The sequence below is a fragment of the Peromyscus leucopus genome, chromosome 5 (genome assembly GCF_004664715.2).
Source record: "Peromyscus leucopus breed LL Stock chromosome 5, UCI_PerLeu_2.1, whole genome shotgun sequence".
In the NCBI taxonomy this organism is placed as follows: Eukaryota; Metazoa; Chordata; class Mammalia; order Rodentia; family Cricetidae; genus Peromyscus; species Peromyscus leucopus.
Genome location: NC_051067.1, coordinates 139,439,090 through 139,464,489, shown reverse-complemented (window position 1 = coordinate 139,464,489; position 25,400 = coordinate 139,439,090). Strand labels below are relative to the sequence as shown.

Below are 25,400 nucleotides of genomic sequence, written 5' to 3'. Positions count from 1 at the left end.
AGGATCAAGTGAGGACTGACCCGGAAGTCCTAGGAGGGACTAGACTCCTAGACACAGGGAAGTCCCACCTGCCTATCAGTCACTCCCTCTACTATCAGCCAGCCACTCTGGGACAGCCTAGAGGACTGTGACCTGAACTCTAGGTAGGGGCTCCTAGATCCAGTTCCAGGCCCACCAGTCAACCCACCCCACAGAGCATCGCCCACACTCACCGTGATTCCCACCCTGCTACCCGAGGGTCACCAGGAGACTCCAGAGAGCTCTCCTTACACCTCTGAGCTCTGCAGCAAGAATCTAGGCCTACACGAAGTTTACAGCCGGGCCCAGGAGTTGCCCCTCTCCTCCCTAGGCAAAGAACACTGACAACTCCATTGTATATCAACAGCGTGGCCCAAACTGAAGACAAACCACCACTCAGCGGGCCCATAATCTGACAAGTTGGGGCAAGAGCAAAGATCAAACACACACCCAATAAAGGCAAGATCAGCTATCCATACAAAGAAACACCACCAGCCATCTAACTCCAGATGCCTAGATCCCATCAAAAAAGCATAAACATGAACAGCCAAGACAGCATGTCTCCACCAGAAACAGCAATCCACCCTACGCTGAGAAAAGCGACTTAGCTGACGGACAAGACCAAGACTTCAAAACAGCCACTATAAGTAACTTAGGGAACTCAGAGGCTCATGAGCAGTCGCCTGAAGGGAGTCTGCAAAAGCATAAATGAGCACCTGCATGAAACAATGAAAATGTAACTTAACACAGAGATAGACGCTCTGACAAAAGATCAGTGCAAAGTCCCGCCAGCGGGGAGTCAGGGGGAGAGACTAGCAGATCTGCAACACCAGTTAGAGGAAAGAAACCTTCTGGTCAGACCAAATGGTTCATCTAAAAATAAACACAATCAAAAAGACAAACCCCAGGAACAGAACGCCTGGGAACTCTGAAACACTATAAAAAGACCAGACATACAAATCAGATACAGAGGAAAAGAAACCCAGATCAAAGGCATAGGAAACACTTTCCACAAAATTATAGAAGAAAATTTCTCAAATCTGAGGGAAAAAGTACTAATGAAGGGATGAGAGACACAAACACCACCAAACATAAAAGATCAGAAAAGAAATTCCCTAGGAATAAAGAAAGGCTATTGGAAGCTGCAAGTGAGAAAGTCCAGGTTACCTACAGAGGCAGGTCCATCAGAATAACATCTGACATTTCAATGGAGAGTTTGAAAGCCAGAAGGCCCTGGATAGAAAGTTCTGAAAGAACACAGATGACAACCCAGGCTACTATACCCAGCAAAACTGTCCTAATGGAAGGAGAAACACTTTGTGATAGAACTGGGTTTAAAGAACTCATGTCCCCTAAGTCAGCTCTACAGAGGATACTAGAAGGAACAGTTCAGTCTAAAGAGATTAAGCACACCCAAGAGTACAGGGAATAAGTAACCTCAATCCAGTTGACCATGAGAGGTCTAAGAAAACAGCACCACAAAATAACAGGAATTAATAAACTCTGATCAAAATTAACTCCCAATAATAAGTGTCTCAATTCCCCAACAAAAACAGACTAGATTAAAAACCTGGATCCATCTTTTTGCTTGTTGTAAGAAACATACCTCACCATCAACCATAGACACCATCATTGATGAAAGGATTGAAAAAGGTATTGTTCCAAATAAATGGAACAAAGAATCAAGCAGGTCTGGCTAGCTTAATATCTGACAAAATCATAAATTTCAAACCAAACTTAATCAAAGAGAGGGCATTTCCTGCTCACTAAAGGAAATATCCAACAAGAGGACACGACCATTCTGAGCACTGAGACACTAAACCTCATCCTAGATCCTAATGGCATCCTCTAAGATCACAGACTGAACACAGTTAGCGACAGTGCCTGACTTTAGTACTCCACTCTCACCAAGAAACAAGTCCTCTACACAAAAACAAAACAGAGAAAGCCTGGAGGTAAATGACACCATTAATCAAATGGATCTAAAAGACATATACAGTAGAACATTCCACCCAAACACTAAAGAATACATTTTCTTCTCAGCAGCCCATGGAACTTTCCCCAAAACTGACTACATATTAGGACACAAAGTAAGTCTAAACAAATTTAGAAAACTGAAAAAACATACTGCATTTCATCTAATCACAAGAGAATGACGCTGACTAAAAAGTACACAGACTCGTGTATGTTAAACAATACACGACTGAATGAAAATTGGGTCAAAGGTAAAATTAAGAAGGAATTTTTTTTTAATTTTTAGAATTAATGAAAATAAAGATACAATATACCAGAATCTATGGACATAATAAAGGCAGTTCTAGGAGGAAAGTCTATGGTATTAAGTGAATACATGAAATGACTGAAAGATCTCATCAATAACTTAATGATGCAATTGAAGACCTTGGAAAAACAAGAACAGAAACACCCAAAGGAATAGACAAGAAGAGAGAATTCTAGTCAGGGATAAAATTATCAAAAAATTTATAAAAAAAAAAAAAAAAAGAATTAATGGAATGAAGAGTTGGTTCATTTGCCAAGATTAACAATATTGGCAAACCCTTAGTCAAATTTTAAAAATCAGAGCTGAAAGTAGAAGCATTATCAAAGTTACTGAGGAAATTCAGAGAAGCTTAAGGACATAACATGTAAATCTGTACCCCAGCACTCGGGAGGCAGAGGCAGATAGATCTGTGAGTTTGTGGGTACAGCAGTGAGTTCCAGGCAGCTATTGACACACAATGAGATCCTGTCCAAAAAAAAAAAAAAAAAAAACTGGGCAGTGGTGGTACACGCCTTTAATCTCTCAGCACTTGGGAGGTAAAACCAGGTGTATTCTGGAAGTTCAAGATCTGCCTTGTCTACATAGTGAATTCCAGAACAGCCAGGGCTACACAGAAAAACCCTGTCTCAAAAAAGAAAGAAAAAAAAAAACTGAGTAAGAGTATTTTACAAGGGGCTGGGGCAGTTAAGAGTGAGCGCTGCTCTTGCAAAGGACTTAAGCTTGATTCCCACATAGGGCAACTCACAAATGCCTATAACTCCAGCTCCACGGGGATCTGACACTACTGTGGTCATCAGCACTCATGTATACAGACACACAAACACAGAATCAAAAATAATAAATATGTTCATATAAAATTAACAAAGGACTAGGAATGTGGAGCCCTTGCCTAGAAAGTCCTAAGATTAATCCTCTGTGCCACATAAACAGGACAGCACCAAGGAGGGAGAAGGAAACAGGAGGACTGGGATTTCAAGGCCATTCTTTCTTCATCACAGAAGTGGGTCCAAGACCAGCCTGGAACACATGAAAGCCTACCTCAAGAAAAGAAAACAACAAAAACTGTACTTTATAATGTGGACCTACCCCTAGAATCTTGGCCCTGAGAAACCCTTATAAACTCCTCTAAGTAAGTTTCCTTTACCATATAAACTACAAGAGAAGCCAGTGTGCTTCATGTAAGTATTCCACTAACATATTCCCTATTGGTGTGTTGCCTCTTCAGTCTCCTCAGTTTGAACACTATGAATCATGGTCAAGCCCTCTGCTCTTTCTTATCCCCTACACCCATGCCCTGTGCAAGAAAGATCAGAGAAGTGTCTCTTGGACATCCTCTCTTTCTCCCCATATGGCTCATGAGGAGCCTTAGCACCTCCAGGATGAACTGAACTAAAGGTTCCTGTAGGGCCAGCAAGATTTCTCAAAAGGTCATATAACCTGCTACCAACCCTAACTACCTGAGTTTGATCCCCAAAAAAAACACATGGTAAAAGAGAGAACCACACACACACACATACACTCAATACATAAATAAGCAACTCCCTAGGAGCAGACACAGGGAAATACAAAAATAATGTCTGTGAACTAACATGCAGCTCAAATATCCACTATATATGAAGCTCTAACTGTCCCGGGTAAGACTACTGTTTCTTACAGCATTCCAGTGTACCCACTTCAAAGCTTACCACACTGCCTGTTCTTGTTTCCCCTAAGGTCTAAGGTTGTGCTATAAATAACTCAGTCAACACCAAAGGAATACATGAATGAAGGAATACCTGCTCCTGCAGAGCTTCTTGGTAAGATTGAAGTGACTGTTTGGAAGGTTTTGGTTTATCTTCAAAGATCAGTCCTGAATTCATGAATCGATCACCTAAAATTTTCTGTTCATTCTGTCCAACAGGATTCCTAACATCAAATAAATAATTTGAATCAACTTATTATAAGAACAAGCAATTCTAGAAGAAAACAAAAACAATTATTTGAAACTGCCTGGCATATAAAACCGTCTTTAAGAAGAAAACTAGCAAGATGGGTCAGCGGGTACAGCACCTCCTCTTCCGTGCCCAGGACCACAGGCACGAGCAGAAGCACCTCCTGCAAGTTGTCCTCTGGCCTCCACATGCACACTGTGACATACAACTGTGGCACATTTGTACACATGCACATACACATTCAAAAAAGTAAATAGAAAGTAAAATAAAAAGTCTTGAAGAGGAAGAAATTCTTAATTAAATGACTCCTCCATAAAATCTCCCATCTCTGCTTTTAAAACATAAAACTTACAAATGTAATCAATTTGTGTCTTTAGCTAAGTAGTAGTGACATAGGTTTGGTTCCCAGCACTCACAACCACCTGTGATCCAAAACTGCTGTCCCTCGGGGATGTACACATGTGCACACACACTTCTATGGGTGTACACATGTGCACACCCACATCAACAAACACATACACACACACAAATAAAAACTAAAAAGACAATATCAACAGAATTAAAAGGCAATCCACAAATGTTTTAATATCCATAATGAAAATAACTACAATTCAACCACGAACAAATGATTAATAAACATTTCTCTAAAGAAGATACAAACAGCCAACAGCATATAAAAATATGCTCAACACCACTAAATCAATAAGGAAACACAAATCACAACTACTCTGAGGGCTGGAAGTGTGGCTCAGTAACAGAATGCTTGCCTAGCATTCAGAAGGACCTGTGTTCAATCCCAGCACTGAGAAGGAGGTAGGGAAAAAGAAAAAAAAATACAGTGAAGGGATGGGGAGATCGTTCTTTCAGTAAAGTGCTCGCCAAGTGTGATGAGATCTAGGAGACCAGCCTCTGAGCAGGCCGATGGGCTTGATTAGGTAAACTGAGGTCAGAAAACCCACCCACGGTGTAAGGCAGCATTCTCTGGGCTAACATCTTGGACTGTATAATGGGAAGGCAAAATAGTGTACCACTGTGAAAATAATATGGCAGTTCCTCCAAAATATTTTTAAAATAATTACCATGTGACACAAAAATTATATTCCTGGGTATACACACATAAGAACTTGGAAAGATACTTATAACAATGATTCTAATAGCAGCATATTTACAACAGCTAAAACGATAAAGCAACTCCACTGTCTGCCAGTGGATAAACGGGTAAGTAAAACTAATGGTGCAGACACACAATGTACTGTTATTCAGCCTTGAAAATTCTAACATAAGTTAGAATACAGATTAAAAAAAAAAAAAAAAAAACCTAAAGACCTGTGCTAGGTGAAATAATACTGTCTGACCCTCAGGAAGTACTGGAAGTCAGAGCCACAGAGACACCAGAATAGTGGCTGCCAGGGCATGTCACAGGAGGAAATGGAGTTGCACCATTACTGACTTCACAGTACAGAGTTCAGTTTATAAGATGAGAAGCAGGGGGCTGGAGAGATGGCTCAGAGGTTAAGAGCACTGAGTGCTCTTCCAGAGGTCCCAAGTTCAATTCCCAGCAACCACATGGTGGCTGACAACCACCTGTAGTGAGATCTGGTGCCCTCTTCTGGCCTGCAAGTATACATGCAGACAGAACACTGTATACATAAGAAATAAATAAATCTTGAAAAAAAAAAAGGATGAGAAGCATTCTGAAGATGGTTACGTCATGTTACAAGAGCACTAAACCCACCACTGCAAGTGCTCTCGAGAGCAGGTAGGCGAGAGGACTGATACTGTTCGTGTCTTAGCACTGTTTAAGGAAAGAAGAAAAATGATCTTAAGCAATGACTTACACAAGAGGCTGCACGACTTGGTGAGTGACAGGGGCAGAGACATGGGGAGCAGGCGGTCCCCCCATCACTCCTGGGCCACCTTAAGGGGAAAAAGAACACATGTATTTCAGAGGACTTACTACGAATAACACTTTATCTCTAAAGAAAAATGTACAGGATGCTTTTCCCAAGCACCAGCATATCCTTCTGGGTACAAGAACATAGGAGAATATAAAGCAATTACTTCTTAACTCTGAGTAAAAAGGAAATAACTATGAACACAATTAGATTTATTTTGGTTTTAAGACTGGTGTTGTGCGATATTTGTACACTGTGTGAAGATGGATTGCTGTGGTTGGTGTAATAAAAAGCTGGACAGCCAATAGCTAGGCAGGAGGTACAGGCGGAACTTCTGGGCAGAGAAAAAACTCTGAGAAGAACACAGAGTCACCACCCAGACATGGAGGAAGCAGGACATGCGGGAGGAGAGGAACAGCCACGAGCCACATGGCAGGAAATTGACTGACAGACACGGGTTAAGGTTAAGAACTAGTTAGGAAGAAGCCTAAGCTATAGGCCAAGCTTTCATAATTAATAAGATGTTTCTGTATCAGTATCATTATCATTATTTGGGAGCTAGTGGGACAGATAAAGACGTATTACAGACTGGGTCTTGCTGTATGAACCAAGCTGATTGGGAACTTCTTTGGTAGCCCAAATTGGCCTTGAACTCATAATCTTCCCTCCATCTGTAACTGGATTTTAAAATGGGTATTGCTATGGTTTGTCTCTAAAGTGCACACAGGAGCTTAATTCATACAATTTTATGCTAACAAATTGAACAGAGTAGAAACTGTAGCCCTGTGACTAATCATGGTGAACTTACAGGAAGAGTGAAAAAGACCAAAGACAGACACATATACACATCTGCCCTGCATATGCTAATGGGCATAGTAGACCTCTAAAACAAATCTCTTTTCTTCAGAAAATACCCGTTCCATGTATTGTATCAAAGCAATAAAATTGGATTTGATATTAGGTATGAATTTATTGTTCGTAAACATATAATGCTTGGATTAAATAAAGATGTACCTGATTTTCATTTACATACTATTGCTTCCATAAAAGCAATTATCCTTACTAATTCACCAGAAAAATATGTTTACAATATAGAAAACTCACAGTAAGCAATACTGGGATCAAGTGTATTTCTGGCACCATAAAAATAGTATGCGTCATCGTAAGGCGTCCGATAGTTACTGGCCATAGTGGGTAGTAGAGGAGGTGGAGGCAGAGGCATAATCCTACAGCAAAAGAAAAATGAAAAATTATTCTCATATTTTATTACTTTTAATCAAAATATTTTAATCTTTTGTAAAAAGTATTATTGAAATTAAAAATCAATCTTGTACTAATTGCTCAAGAAAAAATAGCAATCAAAAAGCAAATGGCAACACATTTTAAAACTTCAGGAACATTTTGATAAGAAGAAAAGAAGTTGATTGAGTAATATCCAATAGTTATATGTGCCATATCAACAAAGGTCTGCTCCCTGCCCCTCAGTAATAATACAGAAATGAACAGTTACAACAGGACAGCATCCAGTGAAATAAGACAAGCAGACAAAGAATGCTAAGGGAACTTTAAAAAGCAGGATGTCCAGTCTCTAAAGAGACAGGAGGAAAGCTTCAAGATTCCAGGAAAGGATGCTTGAGGTATGTGATAAGTGTGAGAGATTCAGACACAGGACAACAAATGATTCTGTGTGGGCAAGACAGTGAGTGAGTGAGTGTGTGTGTGTGTGTGTGTGTGTGTGTGTGTGTGTGTGTGTGTGTGTGTATGCATGTGCATGCGTCCACATGGAAGTGCAAGTGTCCACATGGGTGCTCATGTGTCCATTATGTACACAGGAATTCGTGCACGTGGAGAGAATGTGCACACGTGTATGTACAAGAGCAGAGGCGATCAGTCACCCTTGCGTGTCAATTCTTGGGAGCTGTCCATTTTGTTTTTTTTGAGACAGTGTCGCTTATTGGCCAAGAACTCAGTAATTCTACTGGCTGGCCAGCAAGCCCCGGGTATCCAGTCTCCACCTCCCAGCACTGGGACCACAAACACACCCCACAACACCCAGCTTTTTTTGTACATTACTGATTGGACTATCTCCCCAGTCTGAAATTGTATATATTTTAATGTAAAACTTATTGGTTTTTCACAGAAAGTCAACCAAAATGTGATTAGTTGAAAATCAATACAGTCCTGATAAAATCTTTAATAGTTCATAAACTGAAAATGTATAAAAACTTGTACTTCCACATTTCTTTACTGAGTAGGAGACAGTTATGTGTTTCTACCAGAATAGTATGCTTCAATAATAAAAAAAATGGCAAGAACAAATTACTTTAAAGAAACAGAGAGAAAAAGGGAGCTTTCTAGACTGTTACATGAGTATTAACATACTCCCCCTAAAGAACTGGGAGGGCTAACATGGCACCAAGTCTCTTCAATAGTGAGCAATTTCCACACTCAGAGCATTAGTCACTCAGTGTGTCTCACTTCACTATCATTAACCCAGACTGAAAGGACTCTATGATGATCAGCAACTCCTGAATCATGTATATACACAGCAGAGTCCAACTTCAGAGCAACCTCCAGCTGTAGGCGAGTACTATCACCAACTTTTACAAATGAGAAAACGTGTTTGCATGAGTCCAGGGAAGCTGCCCATTCCACCGTGAACCCAACACAGAAGCCAGCTCCGGCCCTGCACTCCCAGTCTCTCAGTCTTGGAAGCAAGGAAGTCAGGAAGGAAACAAAGAAGCACCTGATAAACACTGTAAGACAAGCCTTAGAATTTATTAGTAGCAATTAAAAGACCAAGTCCTGCTGAAAGGAAAGACATCTCAGAAATACGTGTTAAAAGGTTAAGAAAAACTTCTACAAATTGAAACATATTCCTATAATTAGCATATTAACCACAGGCAAGAAAATAAGTGTAGGCCAGAAAATATCTGTTACAGGGTTTTCTTACTGTACAGATTAGTATTAACATGCTTTTCACCTATAGAAATGATATGTTCAATATGTATTACAGGTTTATAGTCCCAACAGCCCTAGAGTAAGTCCAGAGAGAACTGAGGCAAAGCTAAAATAAAACCATACAGACATGTGCCATATTAGAAAATTTTTCTGAATAAGTTGAAGAAACAATTCAGTGATTGCCAAGTGGAAATAATGGAACAATGCATAAATTTTCTATGCTAGAAGATATTGAAAACATGACCTAAAAAAATACTAACATGTACTTACTAATTCATTTTTTACAATTTAATCCTCTTTAAATGATAGAGACAAAGATTTCACCTTTTTCTAATCGCAGAGAAAAACAATATCAATAACAGTGACTATGAAGAGAGTATTTGGCAAAGTTCCTATTGTTAAACCCCCGGAAGGCCGCCGCCATCTGCCGCAGCTCACCCTCTAGACAGAAGACACAGTGCCACCTTACCTAACTCCCAACACAAACATTTTAAACAAGCACCTGGGATGCACCATTTCCCCAAGGGTGCTGCTGAGTCCACTGTGCAAGTCTTCATTTGGAGAAGGGGCGGAGTGAACTGACGGGACGGGTGGGGCAGGCGGGGCAGAGAGAGGAGGGAGAGGTGTCTGGAAAGCTACTCTGGGTCTCTCAGGTGGTATCATCTCTTCAAAGGGTCTTGGTGTCAAACTAAACTGCTTTAGTCTATCAGGCTAAAATAAAGAAAAAGAAAAAAAAACAAACAAACCTGTTTGTTAGATAGAATCATAAGTTTAAAGGTGACAAGGACGTCCAAGGACCCTCTATCCCAGCAGGCACTTAAGACAGTTACAGAACAGCAGAATTTTACAGCTATAAAAGACTTTAAAGGTCCGATTCTTATTTCTAAGTGGGTAACTGAGGCTCCCCAAGAAGCACAGAAATCACTGCCGTCGTCTCGTGGTTAAGAAATAACAACAGCACTGCAGCCAGGTGTCACCTTCAAGTGCAGAGCTCTCTCTACTACAGAACAGCATAGGCACTTCTCTACTCAGCGGTCATCTGTGAGATCAAAGTATCCTGGAGAGCGGCAGGAGCAAACGCTCTCTGCACAGCATCAGAGAGTGACGACATGAAGGCTCTGCAAATGGTCTCCTTACGACCATCTGACTCGGCCACAGCGCCAGAGCAGCTACAGGCAACCGTGAACAGTGAGCAAAGCTGAGCTGCAATAAAAATCTATTGACCAAAAAAAAAAAAAAAAAAAAAGCCACAACTGGATGGGCCAGGGGCCATTTACTATTATTTACTTAAAAATATCATTTTATGTTCTTTTTAAATATTTCAACATGAATATAATGTTTAACTTTTACCTCATATATATTTATTCAACTTGATGCTCTTTAGATGATTCAATTCCAGAATAAGTAAGATCTATAACACTATAAAACTTAACATATTACATTAAAAAGCTCAAATTTCCAAAAGTTAATTTTTTATTGCAATATCTACTTTAAAGGTATTTAATGGGAAACAAAAAAGATTACCTTTGAACCCTATATATTTTTTCTGCAAGACAAAAATTATCAGGAAGGGTTTTTCCTCCCCAGTACTGGGAGCCAGGGATTAAACCTAAGATCTCACACATGTTAGGCAGCAGCCCCCCTCTAAGCTGCAGTACTGACCCTTTTAATCTTCTTGCTTTGCTTTTTACTTTACTTTGTGAGTCTTATTAAGTTGCCCAGACTAGCTATGAACTTACTCCGTAACTCACAAAGGTCTTGAACTTACCTCAACCTCTCAAACAGCTTTATAAAAAGAAAATAATCAGGCCTGATTCAGGAATGATCTCTAAGATTAAAACTGTTATTATACAAATTGTCAGAAACATAAAGCTGGGCGGTGGTGGTGGTGGTGCACACCTTTAATCCCAGCACTTGGAGGCAGAGGCAGGTGGATCTCTGTGGGTTTGAGGACAGTCTGATCTACAGAGCGAGATCCAGGACAGCCAAGGACAACTAAGGCTATACAAAGAAACCCTGTCTTGAAACCCCTCCTCACCCCCCCAAAAAAGAAGGAAAAAGAAACACAAAATGTGGAGACACCAGAACAGAATAAGACACTAAACCCAGGAGCTTGTACATCCTAAGAACATTCAACCACTGAGCTATACCTCCAGTCCTGGCACTAAACTTTTTAAAGCAGACAACTCAAGAAACACATACTTAAGTAAATCCAAAGTTGTCTACAGCTGAATAATAATTAAGGTAATTGTAATTTTAAGGATTTGCTAGGTCCTTTTTAAAAACTAAAGTTTTTAATAATATTAGAGGTCTTAACCATCATTACCAGAAGAAACAAAAACTTGCAACTAATCAACACGACACAGCCAATAACAAAAATGTGTACTGTGAGAAAGCAGTAAACCGTTACCTCCTCCTTACTTAACTGCAATGACGTGTGTGACTCATTCCACTTAATGATGGTGAGAAGTGCAAAATTGAAGTAAAAAGAGTATGATTATTCTTCTATTTTCACAGTAACAAAATGAAAAGACACAAGTTATAGGTTTTTTGGGAATACTCTTATAAAGAACAATAAATGGTCAAGATTTATTTAAACATAGCATTTTAACATCAATTCTAAGTTACACTAAGATAATTTTCCTACAGACATGCACATGTGAACAGAAAGCAAAACTAACTCTAAAAAAAATGATACACAAATGAAAAGGGGAAAATCATCTTAAAAACCAACAGTGGGTAAAATTTAAGAATAGGACTGTATTTTCATTTACTGTTTCTATAGTTCATAGTAAGTTATGACTGACATTTATGAAAACAGCATTGGTTCACTATTGTTAAAAGTGAATTGCTTTTTACGGTACCCCAACATGTTAAGCCTCACTTGCTACTACCACTTGAGGCTTATTTGAATGAAAGATTAAACACTGAAGGATGCCAAGACTCTTACCGATTTTTCAGGGCCTCGTACACAAGCCGCCGCAAGTGAAAGTCGTAAATCTTTTTCTCTAGACAAAATTAAGATTTTATAAATTGAAATTGTAGTAAACACACAATCAAAACTACAGTCATCAATGAAATAGATTTGCACACAAAGTCCATACAATCAACCTCCAAATACAAATAATTCCTTTAATTAATAACAAAGCTTTAAAATTCTAAAACCAAATTTAATCATAGTCCACATTACATGTCAAATGCCTTAAAATACATCTCAAAGTGAATATTGGAGGCACTTCAAAGACACAGTAGTTTACACGGAATAAAAGAGAAAAACAAGACAAAATATTTTACGAAAAAACTTGCAATCTCTTGAAGAGCACGTGTATCTTTTCACGCCAATAAGGCTGGAGAGATGGCTCCGCAGCAGGTCAGAGTCCTTCACTGCTGCTGCAGAGGACCTGGGTTCAGGTTCTCAGCATCCACATGGCAGCTCACAACCACCTCTAACTCCAATCCTAAGGATTCGGACACCCTTTTCTGGCTTCCAAGTGAACCAGGCACACACATAGTATACACACTCACATGTAGGCAAAACACTCATATAAATAATATAAAAATAAATCTTTAAAGAAAAAAAAAATCTCAATAGTAGAAGGCTTGCTTAACTAACCAACACAAGGCTCTGTGTTCAAAGGTCAGCACTACAAAAAAAAAAAAAAAAAAAAAAAAAAAAGACTTTAAGATAGCTAATAGCAGATAATAAGATACTAGCTTCCTCTTCGAGGTAAGGAAAGGAATAAGAAGATAACACTCCACTTCTTTAGAACCAAGATTTTTATTCATAATTTTAATTAACACTGCACAGATAACTCAAGAAAACCGAGAAGATAACAGTAGGCAAGATGATTAAAATTCATTAGCTACATCTCTGAAACGGTCAAAGGAAAAAAATAATAAAAAAATGAAAAAATAAAGATTACAAACAGAGTTGAATACAACATAAACACTGATTTGCTACATTTCATTCTGCATGGTGTATGCTTACCATTTCTTGTTTTCAAAGATAAACAATTTGTTAGTATATGAGCAATAATCTAACAGGCACAGGCAGGTGATTTGCAACCAAGTTACATTATGAAAAACTGCTGCTCACTCTTCACATCCTATCATTGTACACCAGTGCGGTCTGCCAAATGCAAACCTCTCATTACCGTTTCTTCTTCCTCTGCTGCTCAGCCATCTGTTCCAGTAGTTCTTGCCTATATATCTCTTTCTTTCTCCGAAGAGCTTCTCGATCTTCGCCTCCTGGATAAGAAAAAGAGTTAAGACACTTAACTCGGTGCTGGAGAGATGGCTCAGAGGTTAAGAGCACTAGCTGTTCTTCCAGAGGTCCTGAGTTCAATTCCCAGCAACCACAATTCACAACCATCTGTAATAAGATCTGGTGCCCTCTTCTGGCCTGCATGCACACACGCAGACAGAACACTGTGTACATAATAAATAAATAAATAAATGAATGAATAAATAAATAAATCTAAAAAAAGACACTTAACTCTTCTGTGTCACACAAAACTAAAACTCAAGCTTAACAAATTCAGTATTTAATTATGTCAGCGTAATTACTAAGAAAGAAATAGGGAAAATTGCATCGATACATCAATTACTTTCATAACTTATGCATTCTTATCATGGGTCAAACACAGCTTGTATTAATAATTCCCGGGTCTCTGTGTAACAAAAGATTCTAATCCCAGCCCCTTACATGGTGGTTTGGATGAGAAATGTTCCCCTAGTCCTGGGCATTTGAACACTTGGTCGGAAGTTGGTGACACTGTTTGGAAAGACTTAGGAGGTGTGGTCTTACCAGAAGTGTGTCACTGGGGGTGGGCTTTGAGAGCTTACGGTTCTGCCTTACCTCAGTTCTCTGCTTCACGCTTGTGGTTCAAGTTGTAGACTCTCAGCTTTCTACTCCTGTTATCTGCCTGTCACCTGCTTCCAGGCTGCCCTCACCGTGATGGATTCTAGAAGCCCAAATAAACTCTTTCTTCTATACGGTGCCTTGGTCACAGTGTTTCAGCACAGCAACAAAAAATAACTAATATACCGTAATAGCTTCTTTAAATTTAACAAGTGTCCCTCCAAAAGTTGAAACAGGCCCCTCTGTTTTCTTCAAACCATCCCAATAATGGAGTCCCAACAACTGCCTAGTCTGAGCAAGGCCCTTCAGATCACACACACACACACACACACACACACACACACACACACACACACACACACGACGAAAAGCAGAAGCAGCAAGTGTTAAAATAGCTAGTGTCCTATAAACATAAGGATGAGGAATACGACAGCTACTAACAACAAAAAAGAAAAACCACACAAGGAGGCCTTCTACAAAGAAGGTAAAAAGCCTCAAAGAAGGCTACTCTTGACTCTACTTTGAGAAAAGGCTCCATCATCTACAAAACCATGGCTTTAAAAGCTAAGGCTGTCAATAACTAGATGAACTGAACATCAAGAAATAAAGGAGAAATCCATGCAGGTGAGGGAGCCCAAGCATCATAATATTAGCAGACTACGGGAAAGAGGTAACCACCAAATAGCATGTAAAAGAAACCAGCTGAGCCTTCAACAGATCTTATTTTGTTTTGTTTTGTTTTTGTTTTTTGAGACAGGGTTTCTCTGTGTAGTTTTGGTGCGTGTCCTAGATCTCGCTCTGTAGACCAGGATGGCCTGGAACTCACAGAGATCCACCTGGCTCTGCCTCCAGAGTGTTGGAATTGAAGGCGTGCACCACTGCCGCCCAGCACCTTCAACAGATTTTTAAAGGCCATATGTGCAGTAAAATACAATTCTCTCCATATAACAGGTAAAACCAGAAAAATAAAATCATTAAGGTCAACCAGCCTTATTTAACTGAGAATTGTAAACCATTTGATCAACAACCACACCATGTACAACATTCAGTACACACTCTATTTTTTAAATCCATTAAAAGATTCTTTATATAGACATGGTGGCTCACACCTGTCTTCTCAGTAGATCTCAGGTTGATGTTCAACCTGAACTATCATGATTTTTTTGACAGTGTCTCAGAAAACAAAGGAAAAAGAAAAAAATAGCCCATATGTACTAGCACACACCAGTAATTTCAGCACGTAGAAGGTAGACAGGGCTGTGCATTCAGTCAACCTGAGCTACAAAGCAAGTCCTAATCCAACCTGGGGTATTCCAGGAGATACTGTCTCAAATATTCTAAACCAAAAAAAGTATTTTTAAAATCATTTAGTGCATCCAGCAAACTTGACATCATCGTAAAGATTACATGAATTATGCTACCAGACTATAAGAGACGTCAGTCAACAAGCATTAAGGGGCTGCACATAGCTCTGTGGTGTAGCTCTTAGTTGGTAGGCACAAAGGCTCTGCATCCAATCCCAACACTGAGATGCAAACAGAATTGTATCAATTCTGTCAATCCAAATGTATACTCCTAAACCATTCACAGTTCTGTTCTAAATGCCACAGAACACTGTCATTCATTTCCATCCAAACAGCTCGCTTTCTTTCTTTCTTTTTTTTTTTTTTTTGGAAAAAGGGTTAATGTCAAATGATTGGTTCTCAACCTTCCTAATGCTCCGACCCTTTAATACAGCTCCTCATGTTGTCATAACCCCAACCATTAAAATTATTTCATGCTACTTCATAACCGTAATTTTGCTACTATTATAAAGTGTAACGTTAACATCTGATATGTGACCCTTGTGGGGTCATGACCCACAGGTTGAGAACCATTGGTCTATGCAGTCCTGGCGGTCCTGGAGCTTGCAACATACACCAGGCTGGCCCCCGATGCACAGAGATCTGCTTGCCTCTATATCTAAGTGCTGAGATTAAAGGTGTGCACCACCACAGCCAGTTTGGTTTGGTTTGGTTTGGTTTGGTTTTTCAATAAAGTAAAAGTCCTAAATGAAATATTTGAAGCAAACAATAGGAAAATAAATTTTAGTACAATGGAAGTGATGGAGTATTTTAACGACTGGCACAGCCTAAGAATAAAATAGTCTACCTTCAGAGAAAGGTAAGCTCCCTGTACATACAAACGCTCTCAGGGACACACACAAATACTCAAGTGTACGATGGACCACTGGTTTAAATGACCCCAATGGTTTATCCCAAATACTAGTCTATTATGTCACTCACTCCCTGACTGCTTACTGATAAACTCACTAATCTTCTTACTGATAAAATTATTTTCAGTCAACTCTCAGCTTAGTCGTTTCTCTTATTTTTACCATGTTACAAAATACATCATAATTATGTGCTTTTACTCTGATTTAAAGGTAAAGTTGGTCAGATCTTATACACAACAAGAACAATAGTCATTTCCAGGAAATAAAAGTCTGAAAATACCATGTGACTATGTCTCAAAGCCAAAATTTAAATTACTGACAGCTTTTAGGTTGGAAGAACCTAATACACTATTCAATTTGCTCATGTACCTTACTACAACCAAATTTTAGCTAAGCTTTCAAAGTGTCCATTCAAAGAACAACTTTTGTGTACAAAGCAATAAGCAAAAAAACAAGGCTCACCATACCATTTATGAAATGAAATAAAGACAAACATAATATAGCAAACCAAAAGGATTATGTTCAGTAATGACCTTGACCTCTGATTAAAAAAAAAAATAGAAAATTTAGATCATCATGATGATTTGGAAAAACACTTTTTCAGAAACCAGATAGAAAGAACAAGTGTGGCAGTTTTAATATGAATGGTCCCCAAAGGCTCATATATTTGAAAGCTTCGTCATCAGGGAGCGGCAAGGCTGGAGAAGGACTAGGAGGCGTGGCCTTGTTGGAGGTGTGCCACTGGGGTGGGCTGTGAGGTCTCAGGAGCCGGAGCCAGACCCAGCCTCTCTGTCTCTCTTTGTCTCCATCTGTCTGTCTGTCTGTCTCTCTGTATGTGTCTCTGTTGTGTCTCTATGTACGTGTCTCTGTGTATGTGTCTCTCTGTGTCTCTGCCTCTCCACACACACAACAACAGAGTGGCTAAGACAACAAGAGCAGGTGAAAGAAAGGAATATTCAAAGAAAGTAAACTAAAATACAAGACAATTTCACACCACCTAAGAAATAATCAAAGAATCAACGGTCACATATAAAACAGAATAAAAAGAAACATCCATAGTACAATAAAGTCCTAGTTAAAAAGAAAAAAATTAAAACCACTAATTTCACCTGTCATCTATAAACTTTGTAGCCAATTAAGTTATATAGCTTTAAAAGTATCAACAGTTCTATACAATGCATGCTAAATGCTTAACATGGTACCCAGCATGAAGCAGGCCTCAATACATTGTTGGCTCTTATTCATAAGGCATCATTACTTACAATACTGAGTTCTCTCTCACTAGGACATTTAATTCAACACCCTGCCAAGGTAACTAATCAACTGGAATTCCTGTACATACCAAAGAGCATCCCTGCAAAGGGACTACAGATAAGGGGGTCAGCAGAGCCACGATGAGCAGATTCGGGTGGTTCATTATCCTGAGCACTAAAACAATATGAAAGAGCAAATATTAAAATCCAGGTGATTTTAGGAAATCAAAATTCAACATATAGGCCTGGAATGGTGGTGCACACCATTAATTCCAGCACTTGGGAGGCTGAGGCCAAAGGACTGCGGGTTTGAAGCTAGCCTGGAATACACAGTAAGATCCAACCCCATGTAAAATCCCTGTCTCAAAGAATAAAACATGGTTAGGAGCTGGGATGGCTCAGTGAGTAAGTACTTGGAAAGCACTGAGGACCTGGGCTCAACCCTCAGCACACACAGACAAGAGCTTATATACATGTGCATGTCCACAATCCCACGGCCGGGGAGGTGACCACAGGACCCCTCAGGCTTGCTGGCCAGCCATGCCAGCCCCAGGTTCAGCTGAAAGTCCTGTCTCGGAGAATACAGTGGCACAGGATCGAGGAAGGCACAAGACTTTCACTTCTGGCCCCCACAAACACATGCATGTACCCTTGAATAAAAACAATAAAGTGTGATATGAATTATCCGTTCTTTCAGAATGCTAGTTAAAACTATGGTATTTTATTTCTTTATACCAAGGGACCCCAATATATATATATAACTTTTCTTCAGCCTGTTTCACTGGGTCCACAGATTTGAAATCCTTTTTATATGAAATTAGTCAGTAATAATAATTTTTATAATAAGTGTGTGTGTGTGTGTGTGTGTGTGTGTGTGTGTGTGTGTGTGTGTGTCCTCACTTAGAAAAGATTATTCCTTTGGGGAAAAAAAAACTTAAAAGGATTTTAAAAAAACAAAATTTCTTGAAAAAAAGGAACAAAGAAAAAAGTCAGACCCTCAAAGAAAATTTAATTGGAACAAACACCAAGTTCTCTTACTGTTCCAAGGATAATTATACTTTATTTCTTCTAAGAAAAGACACTTTAATCCCAGCACTCGGGAGGCAAAGCCAGGCGGATCTCTGTGAGTTCGAGGCCAGCCTGGGCTACCAAGTGAGTTCCAGGAAAGGCGCAAAGCTACACAGAGAAACCCTGTCTCAAAAGAACAAAAAGGAAGGAAGGAAGGAAGGAAGGAAGGAAGGAAGGAAGGAAGGAAGGAAGGAAGGAGGGAGGGAGGGAGGGAGGGAGGGAGGGAGAGAGGGAGAGGGAGGGGAAAGAAAGAAAAAGAAAGAGAGAGAGAGAGAGAGAGAGAGAGAAAGAACGAACAAACAAGACACTGTTACTTCACTGTATCATATATTAGAACCATTTATTCTGTTTTCCTTATCGGCATATACCAATTGTACAAACCTCCCTGTTTCCCTGGGATGTTTTCATACATGCATATGACATAGTCTGATCATATTCAGTTCTCCATCACCTTCTCATGCTCCTGTCCCACACTTCCCTGATCCTCCTGTCTCTCATGCACCAGGTTGGCCCTGAATTCCTCTACGGCCTAGGAGGAGGAACCTGAATCTCTGGTCCTCCACCTTCTTCTTAGTGCTGGGATTACAGGTGTAATCCACCTGTAGTGATTACAGGTGTAATCCACCTGTAGTGATTACAGGTGTAATCCACCTGTAGTGATTACAGGTGTAATCCACCTGTAGTGATTACAGGTGTAATCCACCTGTAGTGATTACAGGTGTGCACCACCACACTGCTGATATGTGCTGGGGATTAAATCCTGAGCTTTGTCCATGATGGCCAAGCACTCAACCAACTAAGCCACATCCTCAGACCGCCTGTGGTTCTGCTTTACCTGTTCATCATTTTTAAATGTTTTGTTTGTGTTTAGCATCCACATGGAATTGTTCAAGTGTGGAGGTCAGAGGACAACCTTGGGAGTTGAATCTCTCCTACAGAACGTGGATTCCCAGGATCAACTCAGGTCATCAAGCCTAGTGACAAGCACCTTTACCAGCTGAGGCAGCTTGCTGGTCCATGTGGTTTCTTTTAGGTTTTAGTTTTTAAGAACAGGACAATTCATTCTTATGTATGAAACAGAAAAGCACATACAAACAAAAAAAAAAACTAGAAAGTTAGTAACTTTCTTATCAATAGAAACGAATACTAATTTTACAAAGTAAGCATTAAAGCTACTCCACCAATAAGCAAAACAAGCAAATAATAATAACAATAGCAAAGTTAAAACTCACACTGCAGGGACATTTTCAATCCATTACAGTACCACGATGCCAAGATATTTTGTAAGGCTGTACTTTTCACTATGCGTGGGCCTGTTGCAGTGTCAGACTCGTTTAGCACTGGAATTATTGGCAGCTGTGAGCCACCAGATGTGGTGCTGGGACTCAAACGTGAGTCCTCTGCAAGAGGACTCTTCACGGCTGAGCCAGCTCTCCAGCCACAATTTCAAGACTCATTATAACATCATTAAATTATGTTCACTTCTCCTTCATTATTCAAATTAATTTATATACTTATCATTCCAATTTTAGTATACATGCTGCCAAAGGGAGCAGTATAGACTTTATAAGGAGAGAGGCTTCCTCTGAAAGCTCTTCTTGAAGAATGCTGTGAGCCTAGGGACTAGCTCAGTGGTAAAGTGCTTGCCTTGCTCAGTGATTTATGTTCAATCCCCAGAACAGAGACAGAGACAGAAAGGGAGAAGGGGAGCGGACAGAGAGAGTGCTGCAAGTAAGTATCATAAATCTTCACCCCTAGCACCTCCTCACCTTCCTCCCCGTGAACCCACCCCTGCCGCTAGTAAAGGACGGCCGTCAACACACTATGCTTCTTCTACTTCTCCCTTAGGCCAGTCTCAGGCAGGCGCTGTCTCAGAGTGTAAAGACTCAAGGACAGAATTGCTATCACGTACCTTGTATTTCCAGCAGATGAAATCCGTCCGTTTGACTGGTCTGTGACACCATCCTCATTCTCCCTAAGAGGTACATTCCTTTGTCTGTTTCCCTGTGGCCTTAAAAACACATCAGCTTATAGAGCACATCCCCCACACAGTGGGTCTTCTTACCTCTCTAGGGTTCTAACACCCCATGTGTCAGCATGAAAGGAAACAAAGGACTGTGCTGACATTTACTGTAACAGATCCTAAAGTTAATTCAAATCAGGGTGGCCTCAAGTATGTCTGCGCATTAACAACATGTAGTGAGAGTTGACAGTCAGGTTTGTTGTTGTTTTCCTGTACAGCAATACACTGGGAAAGTAATGCTACAATCCCAGTCCCTAACACTATTTTAACTGAGATTACTGTAAATTATTTCTATATAACTTCTAGAAAGTTTTATTTTAATATTATGTTTAAATACTTAATTTTTAGTGTGTGTGTGCGTGTGTGCGTGCGTGCGTGTGCGTGTGTGTTTTGTGTTTGTGTGTACCTTCATGTGTGCACACAAGCTATGTCTTTGCTAATGCCTGAGGGGGCCAGAAGAGGATGTCTGATCAACTAGAATTACTGTTAGAAGAGGTTGTAAGTCATTCAATGTGGCTGCTGGGAACTGAACTCTGGCACCCTGGAAGAGCAACAAGTGCTCTTCTTAACTTTTCAATCATCTCTCCAGCGAGATACATATAATTTTTTTAAGCTAAGATAACACAGTAGAACACTTGCATCATTTGGTTAACATGGGAATTACAGGGCACCTTCTGTGGGCCAAATCCTGTTCTGGGCATCGAGTAGATACAGGCCCTGTACACACCGAAGTTTCCAAGCAAAACTAAAACAAGATTGTTTTTTAATTCAGACATATACTTTCTGGGAATTAGTCACAATACATAAAACTGAGTTCTTAACTTAAAAACTGACACAATAAACCCCATGAAAGAATGTTACCAAAAGCTAAATAAAAAACATTATTTTAAAGACCGTCTGATGCAGAATAGATCTAAGGAACCTTCACTTTACTTATAAGGTCATAATGAACAAAAAGAAAGTTTAGAATTTATTTCCTTCTTTAAAAAAAGCAATCATTTAAAAAATGAAAAAAAATTCACCTATCTTTCTTTTTCCATTTGGCAAACACTGATTTGTTTTTATAAAATGTAATTTCTCACGCCAGAGAAACCAGCATAACTTTTTACATAAATACTTATTAGCACCCATGAAAAACCAGCATTTCACAAGTCGTATTTCTTTATGTGGCTGTTAATGAATTATATTTTCCTTCTGAAGAAGACAAAAAGAAGTATGGTTGAGGAAATATAGTACAATAGTTAGTGTCAAATTGGTGCTGAGATTAACGGGACTGGCCATGCTCCGCTGAAAAGAAAAGAATTCTCCAAAGACGCAGACTATTGGAATCCTCACTTGTCTCCACCCCAAAAGCATGGTCAGAGTTCTCTGGGGGATCAGCTCAAATGGTAATCTTAAGAACATTGTGACTTTGCCACGAAAACAGGAATGCTTCGATTTTTTACCCACATCCAGCCCAGTTCCCTACACACCATTTTAAAATTTACTTCAATTTAACGTTTTTTAAAAAGCCAGCTTTATGCAAACTGAAGCATGGGCGCTCAGATCTCTTCTGGAGTAACATAATCTAGTGTCCTCCCCTATTTTCTACCACTCAGCAAATTCCAGCCCTTCATTGGCAATGCCCTTTCTGTTTAGTTACACTGCATCTATAGGACCCAAGTGCAGACAGTCTGACATGGGCTGGAGACTGCCTACACCAGACAGGGCTGCTAGCCAGTCCTCGGCCGTCACCTGACAACACAGGTCTCAGGAGGTCCAACGGGCTAAGGACTACTGAGTGCGTCACTCTCTCTAAACTCTTTGCACAAACAACACACGCTATAAAGAGACATTTGCTTTCCTATAGGAAGTCTGGGATGTTAGCTTATGCTAGGAAGGGGTAGCCATACAATCTGCCCTCAAGAAAAACCTTAGGCACTGAGTCTCATTTCAGTGTCGTAGGAGTGAAGTCCCCTCACTAGCTTCAAAAGAAAAGATTATTTCAGAATTTTACTGTCTATTAATTATAAATATACAACTATCAAAATTTAAGTAGAATGGAAGTGTCATTCTGTGTGACACATTAGTCACACAGAAACTGCCCACAGCATTCCAATACTGAAAACTTCCTTAACTGGTTAATATTAAAGTAAAACACTAAGAGGTATTGTGTTCACTTCTACAGCTCAGTTAATAAGTAATAAAGACTAGCACAGGCTACAGTTTAAGAGTCTATAACTCAAAATATCACTAAAAAGAACTATTTACATTCAATTTCAGCAAGCTCCTAAACATCAACTTTACTCATTAGTATGTGCACATAAACCTTACACACAAACACAAAGAATACAAACCATTAGTCCCAATAAGAACAACTTTGTCGTAGGCCGGGCGGTGGTGGCACACGCCTTTAATCCCAGCACTTGGGAGGCAGAGCCTGGCAGATCTTTGTGAGTTCGAGGCCAGCCTGGTCTACAGAGCGAGACCCAGGAAAGGCGCAAAGCTACACAGAGAAACCCTGTCTCGAAAAACCAAAAAAAAAGAACAACTTTGTCGATTATTTAAGAACACTGACCAATTCATGGTTTGACTCTAGGAAAACAACCCTTCCTGGACATCTTTCACTGCCCCACCTTTAAGATAAGAAAAAATACACTGCTCATAAAACATCAGGTATGTTAAGAAGTTGTAAGATAATTAAAAAGAAACTCATAGCAAAATTATAAAAATAAAACATCACTATAAAAGTAGAATCGATCAAAAATTTAACTTTAAGAAGTGTGGAACAAGGAAATCACAGAAGTTAAAGGATAGAGTTATTTCTTTTACTAACAACTATACCCATTAAATATAACTATTGAATGATCAATGTCAATTCTTTTTCTCAAAGAGAAAGAAAGGGTGGATATAACCCCAATTATCCTCAAGAAACATGAAAAATGGCCTAACGTACTGAGATATGACAGCTGATACATTAACAAAATATAAGTAGCACATAACATACACTTACATAGTGTTCAGAATTGAGATAATGAGTAAGAACTCAACCTTACATAAAATAATTTCAAAATACTATTTAAGGAAGTTGACAGAGAACGGTCATTTATGAGATATATAATAATGCAGTCCTCAAGTGATCAGAATGGATTAATTGATTTGTTAGCTTGTATGTGAAAAATAAAGCATCAATTGTCATAAGTTTCTTAAAATTCCAAACTTTAAAATTATGCTTTCATTATATTCTGGAGGTAAATATCATAATGAGAAAAATAAAGGTTCTAGAAAGTTCTCAGATACAGAGAAGACACCATCAAGATTCCAGTAGTACCTGGAGTGTTCCAAAATTGAGAGGTGTTCTAATTACTTTAAATATAAGCATTTTCAAATATAAGATACTATACGATTTGGAACATTTTCTGAAGTATAAAGTATATTCATATAGAAAACTATAATAAGCAATCCACATTTCTCATTATTCCAGATATTATATTTTGAACTCAAATTACCTAAATTAAGATACAGACTAAAGACAGAGAATTAATGAAAGCTTTGTATTGTTATCAGTAATTAAAATACTGACAATGCAGCCCAAGAATATTTTCTAAAATACTAAAAAAGCGAATATTTAGACCATTACACAAAACAGGTCCCAAAATTTACATGTAATCCATCAAGTTAGCAGACCAATGACAGAGACAGGCTCTGTGACATTTCTATCTCTAATAGTTAGGGAAACATGTCAAGTTAAATATTAAGGTAAATGAAAACAAAGACCTATAGTTAAGAAATTCCAAACAATATCACAAAGTCATTCAAAGAAAGTAAAAAACATTTGAAAACCTGATTGAGAAGAGTTTTACACCATTTGAATTACATCAAAGTCCAATAACAGTCTCTAAAATACATTGATAAAGACAGTTACGGTGTACAAACATTAAGTCACAAACTGTATTTCACCCACAGTAAAATGTCCCTTTCCCTACATTTCACCATTTGAAATTGGGCTGGCTATCAAACTGACTTGAACCTACTGCAGAAGGAAGTTTTTATCCCTGACAGTCATCTGGGAAACTATGACCCAAGACAACCTGAGTCCTTAACCTTGAGGTTTCTCTGGATGCTACTAGCAACTAGAACCCAGGCCTCGAACCTTAATCAATGTCTGCTCTAGGCTGCCCACTCAAATACAAGACTTTGAGGGTTTTTTGTTTGTTTGTTTGTTTTTGTTTGGTTTGTGTTGTTTACTCCCCTACTTGACCATAGTTGAGACAAGAAATTCCCTCTATGAGAATGTTTCCACTCACTTTAGATTAAGGGTATACACTTTCTACTTTCTAGCTTTACCTTGGGGTCCTAATTTTAAATTATGGTGCTTCACAAAACAGAACGGCTGAATTAATCAAATATGGTAAATCAAGTAAAACTGCTTTTATAAAACTAACAGCAATATTAAGTAAATAAAGAGAATAAAATGAAGATGTAAATACCTCTCATCTGGATATACTCTCAGAAGTCTTCTATCAAAGTCACTTTCAAATCTAAATCTCTCGTCCATTTCTTCACTGACGTCAAGATCTCGGTCAGATCTATAGTGCTGTCTGTCAGGCACTTGCTCCTCATTAACCCTTCGAGCTCTTCGCTCCGGAACACCAGCCTTGCTGGCAAAGCTTGGTTTCGTACCAGAAATGCCTACTTCTGCATTCGTCTGTTTAAGAAGTCTTCTACTGACTAACTCAATTTCATCATCTAGTTGTTGATATCGGCTCTCCTCCCGCCGTCTTCGGTTTAGAAGCTCTTCATATGTCGGGGCCTCTGAATGTGTGTATGAAGTCTGTTTCGGTGGAGGTAGATCAGGTTTGCCGTGACTAACAGGGTTTTTATTTCTTTGGCTCTTAGGCTGTTGAATTAAAAA

The 25,400-nt window shown here is 39.2% G+C and overlaps 1 protein-coding gene across 15 annotated transcripts in view; it reads right to left on the bottom strand.

The window, feature by feature from the left end:
• Cspp1 (centrosome and spindle pole associated protein 1) overlaps nt 1–25,400 on the bottom strand; it is a 96,551-nt gene that overhangs the window by 34,192 nt on the left and 36,959 nt on the right. For 7 of the 15 annotated variants that reach the window (XR_003734026.2, XM_037206413.1, XM_037206414.1 and 4 more), the window contains 10 exons: nt 24,976–25,385; nt 20,396–20,494; nt 17,505–17,590; nt 13,241–13,334; nt 12,037–12,094; nt 11,497–11,538; nt 9,589–9,797; nt 7,230–7,351; nt 6,069–6,147; nt 4,075–4,204 (listed from right to left, as the gene is read on the bottom strand). Coding sequence is in view for 14 of the 15 variants with exons in the window: in XM_037206413.1 (XP_037062308.1) it covers nt 4,075–4,204; nt 6,069–6,147; nt 7,230–7,351; nt 9,589–9,797; nt 11,497–11,538; nt 12,037–12,094; nt 13,241–13,334; nt 17,505–17,590; nt 20,396–20,494; nt 24,976–25,385 (1,329 nt within the window). In the remaining variant the exon portion in view is untranslated. The remainder of the gene's footprint in view (nt 1–4,074; nt 4,205–6,068; nt 6,148–7,229; nt 7,352–9,588; nt 9,798–11,496; nt 11,539–12,036; nt 12,095–13,240; nt 13,335–17,504; nt 17,591–20,395; nt 20,495–24,975; nt 25,386–25,400) is intronic. The other 8 variants (XM_028864551.2, XM_028864557.2, XM_028864552.2 and 5 more) reach the window with 4 other exon arrangements.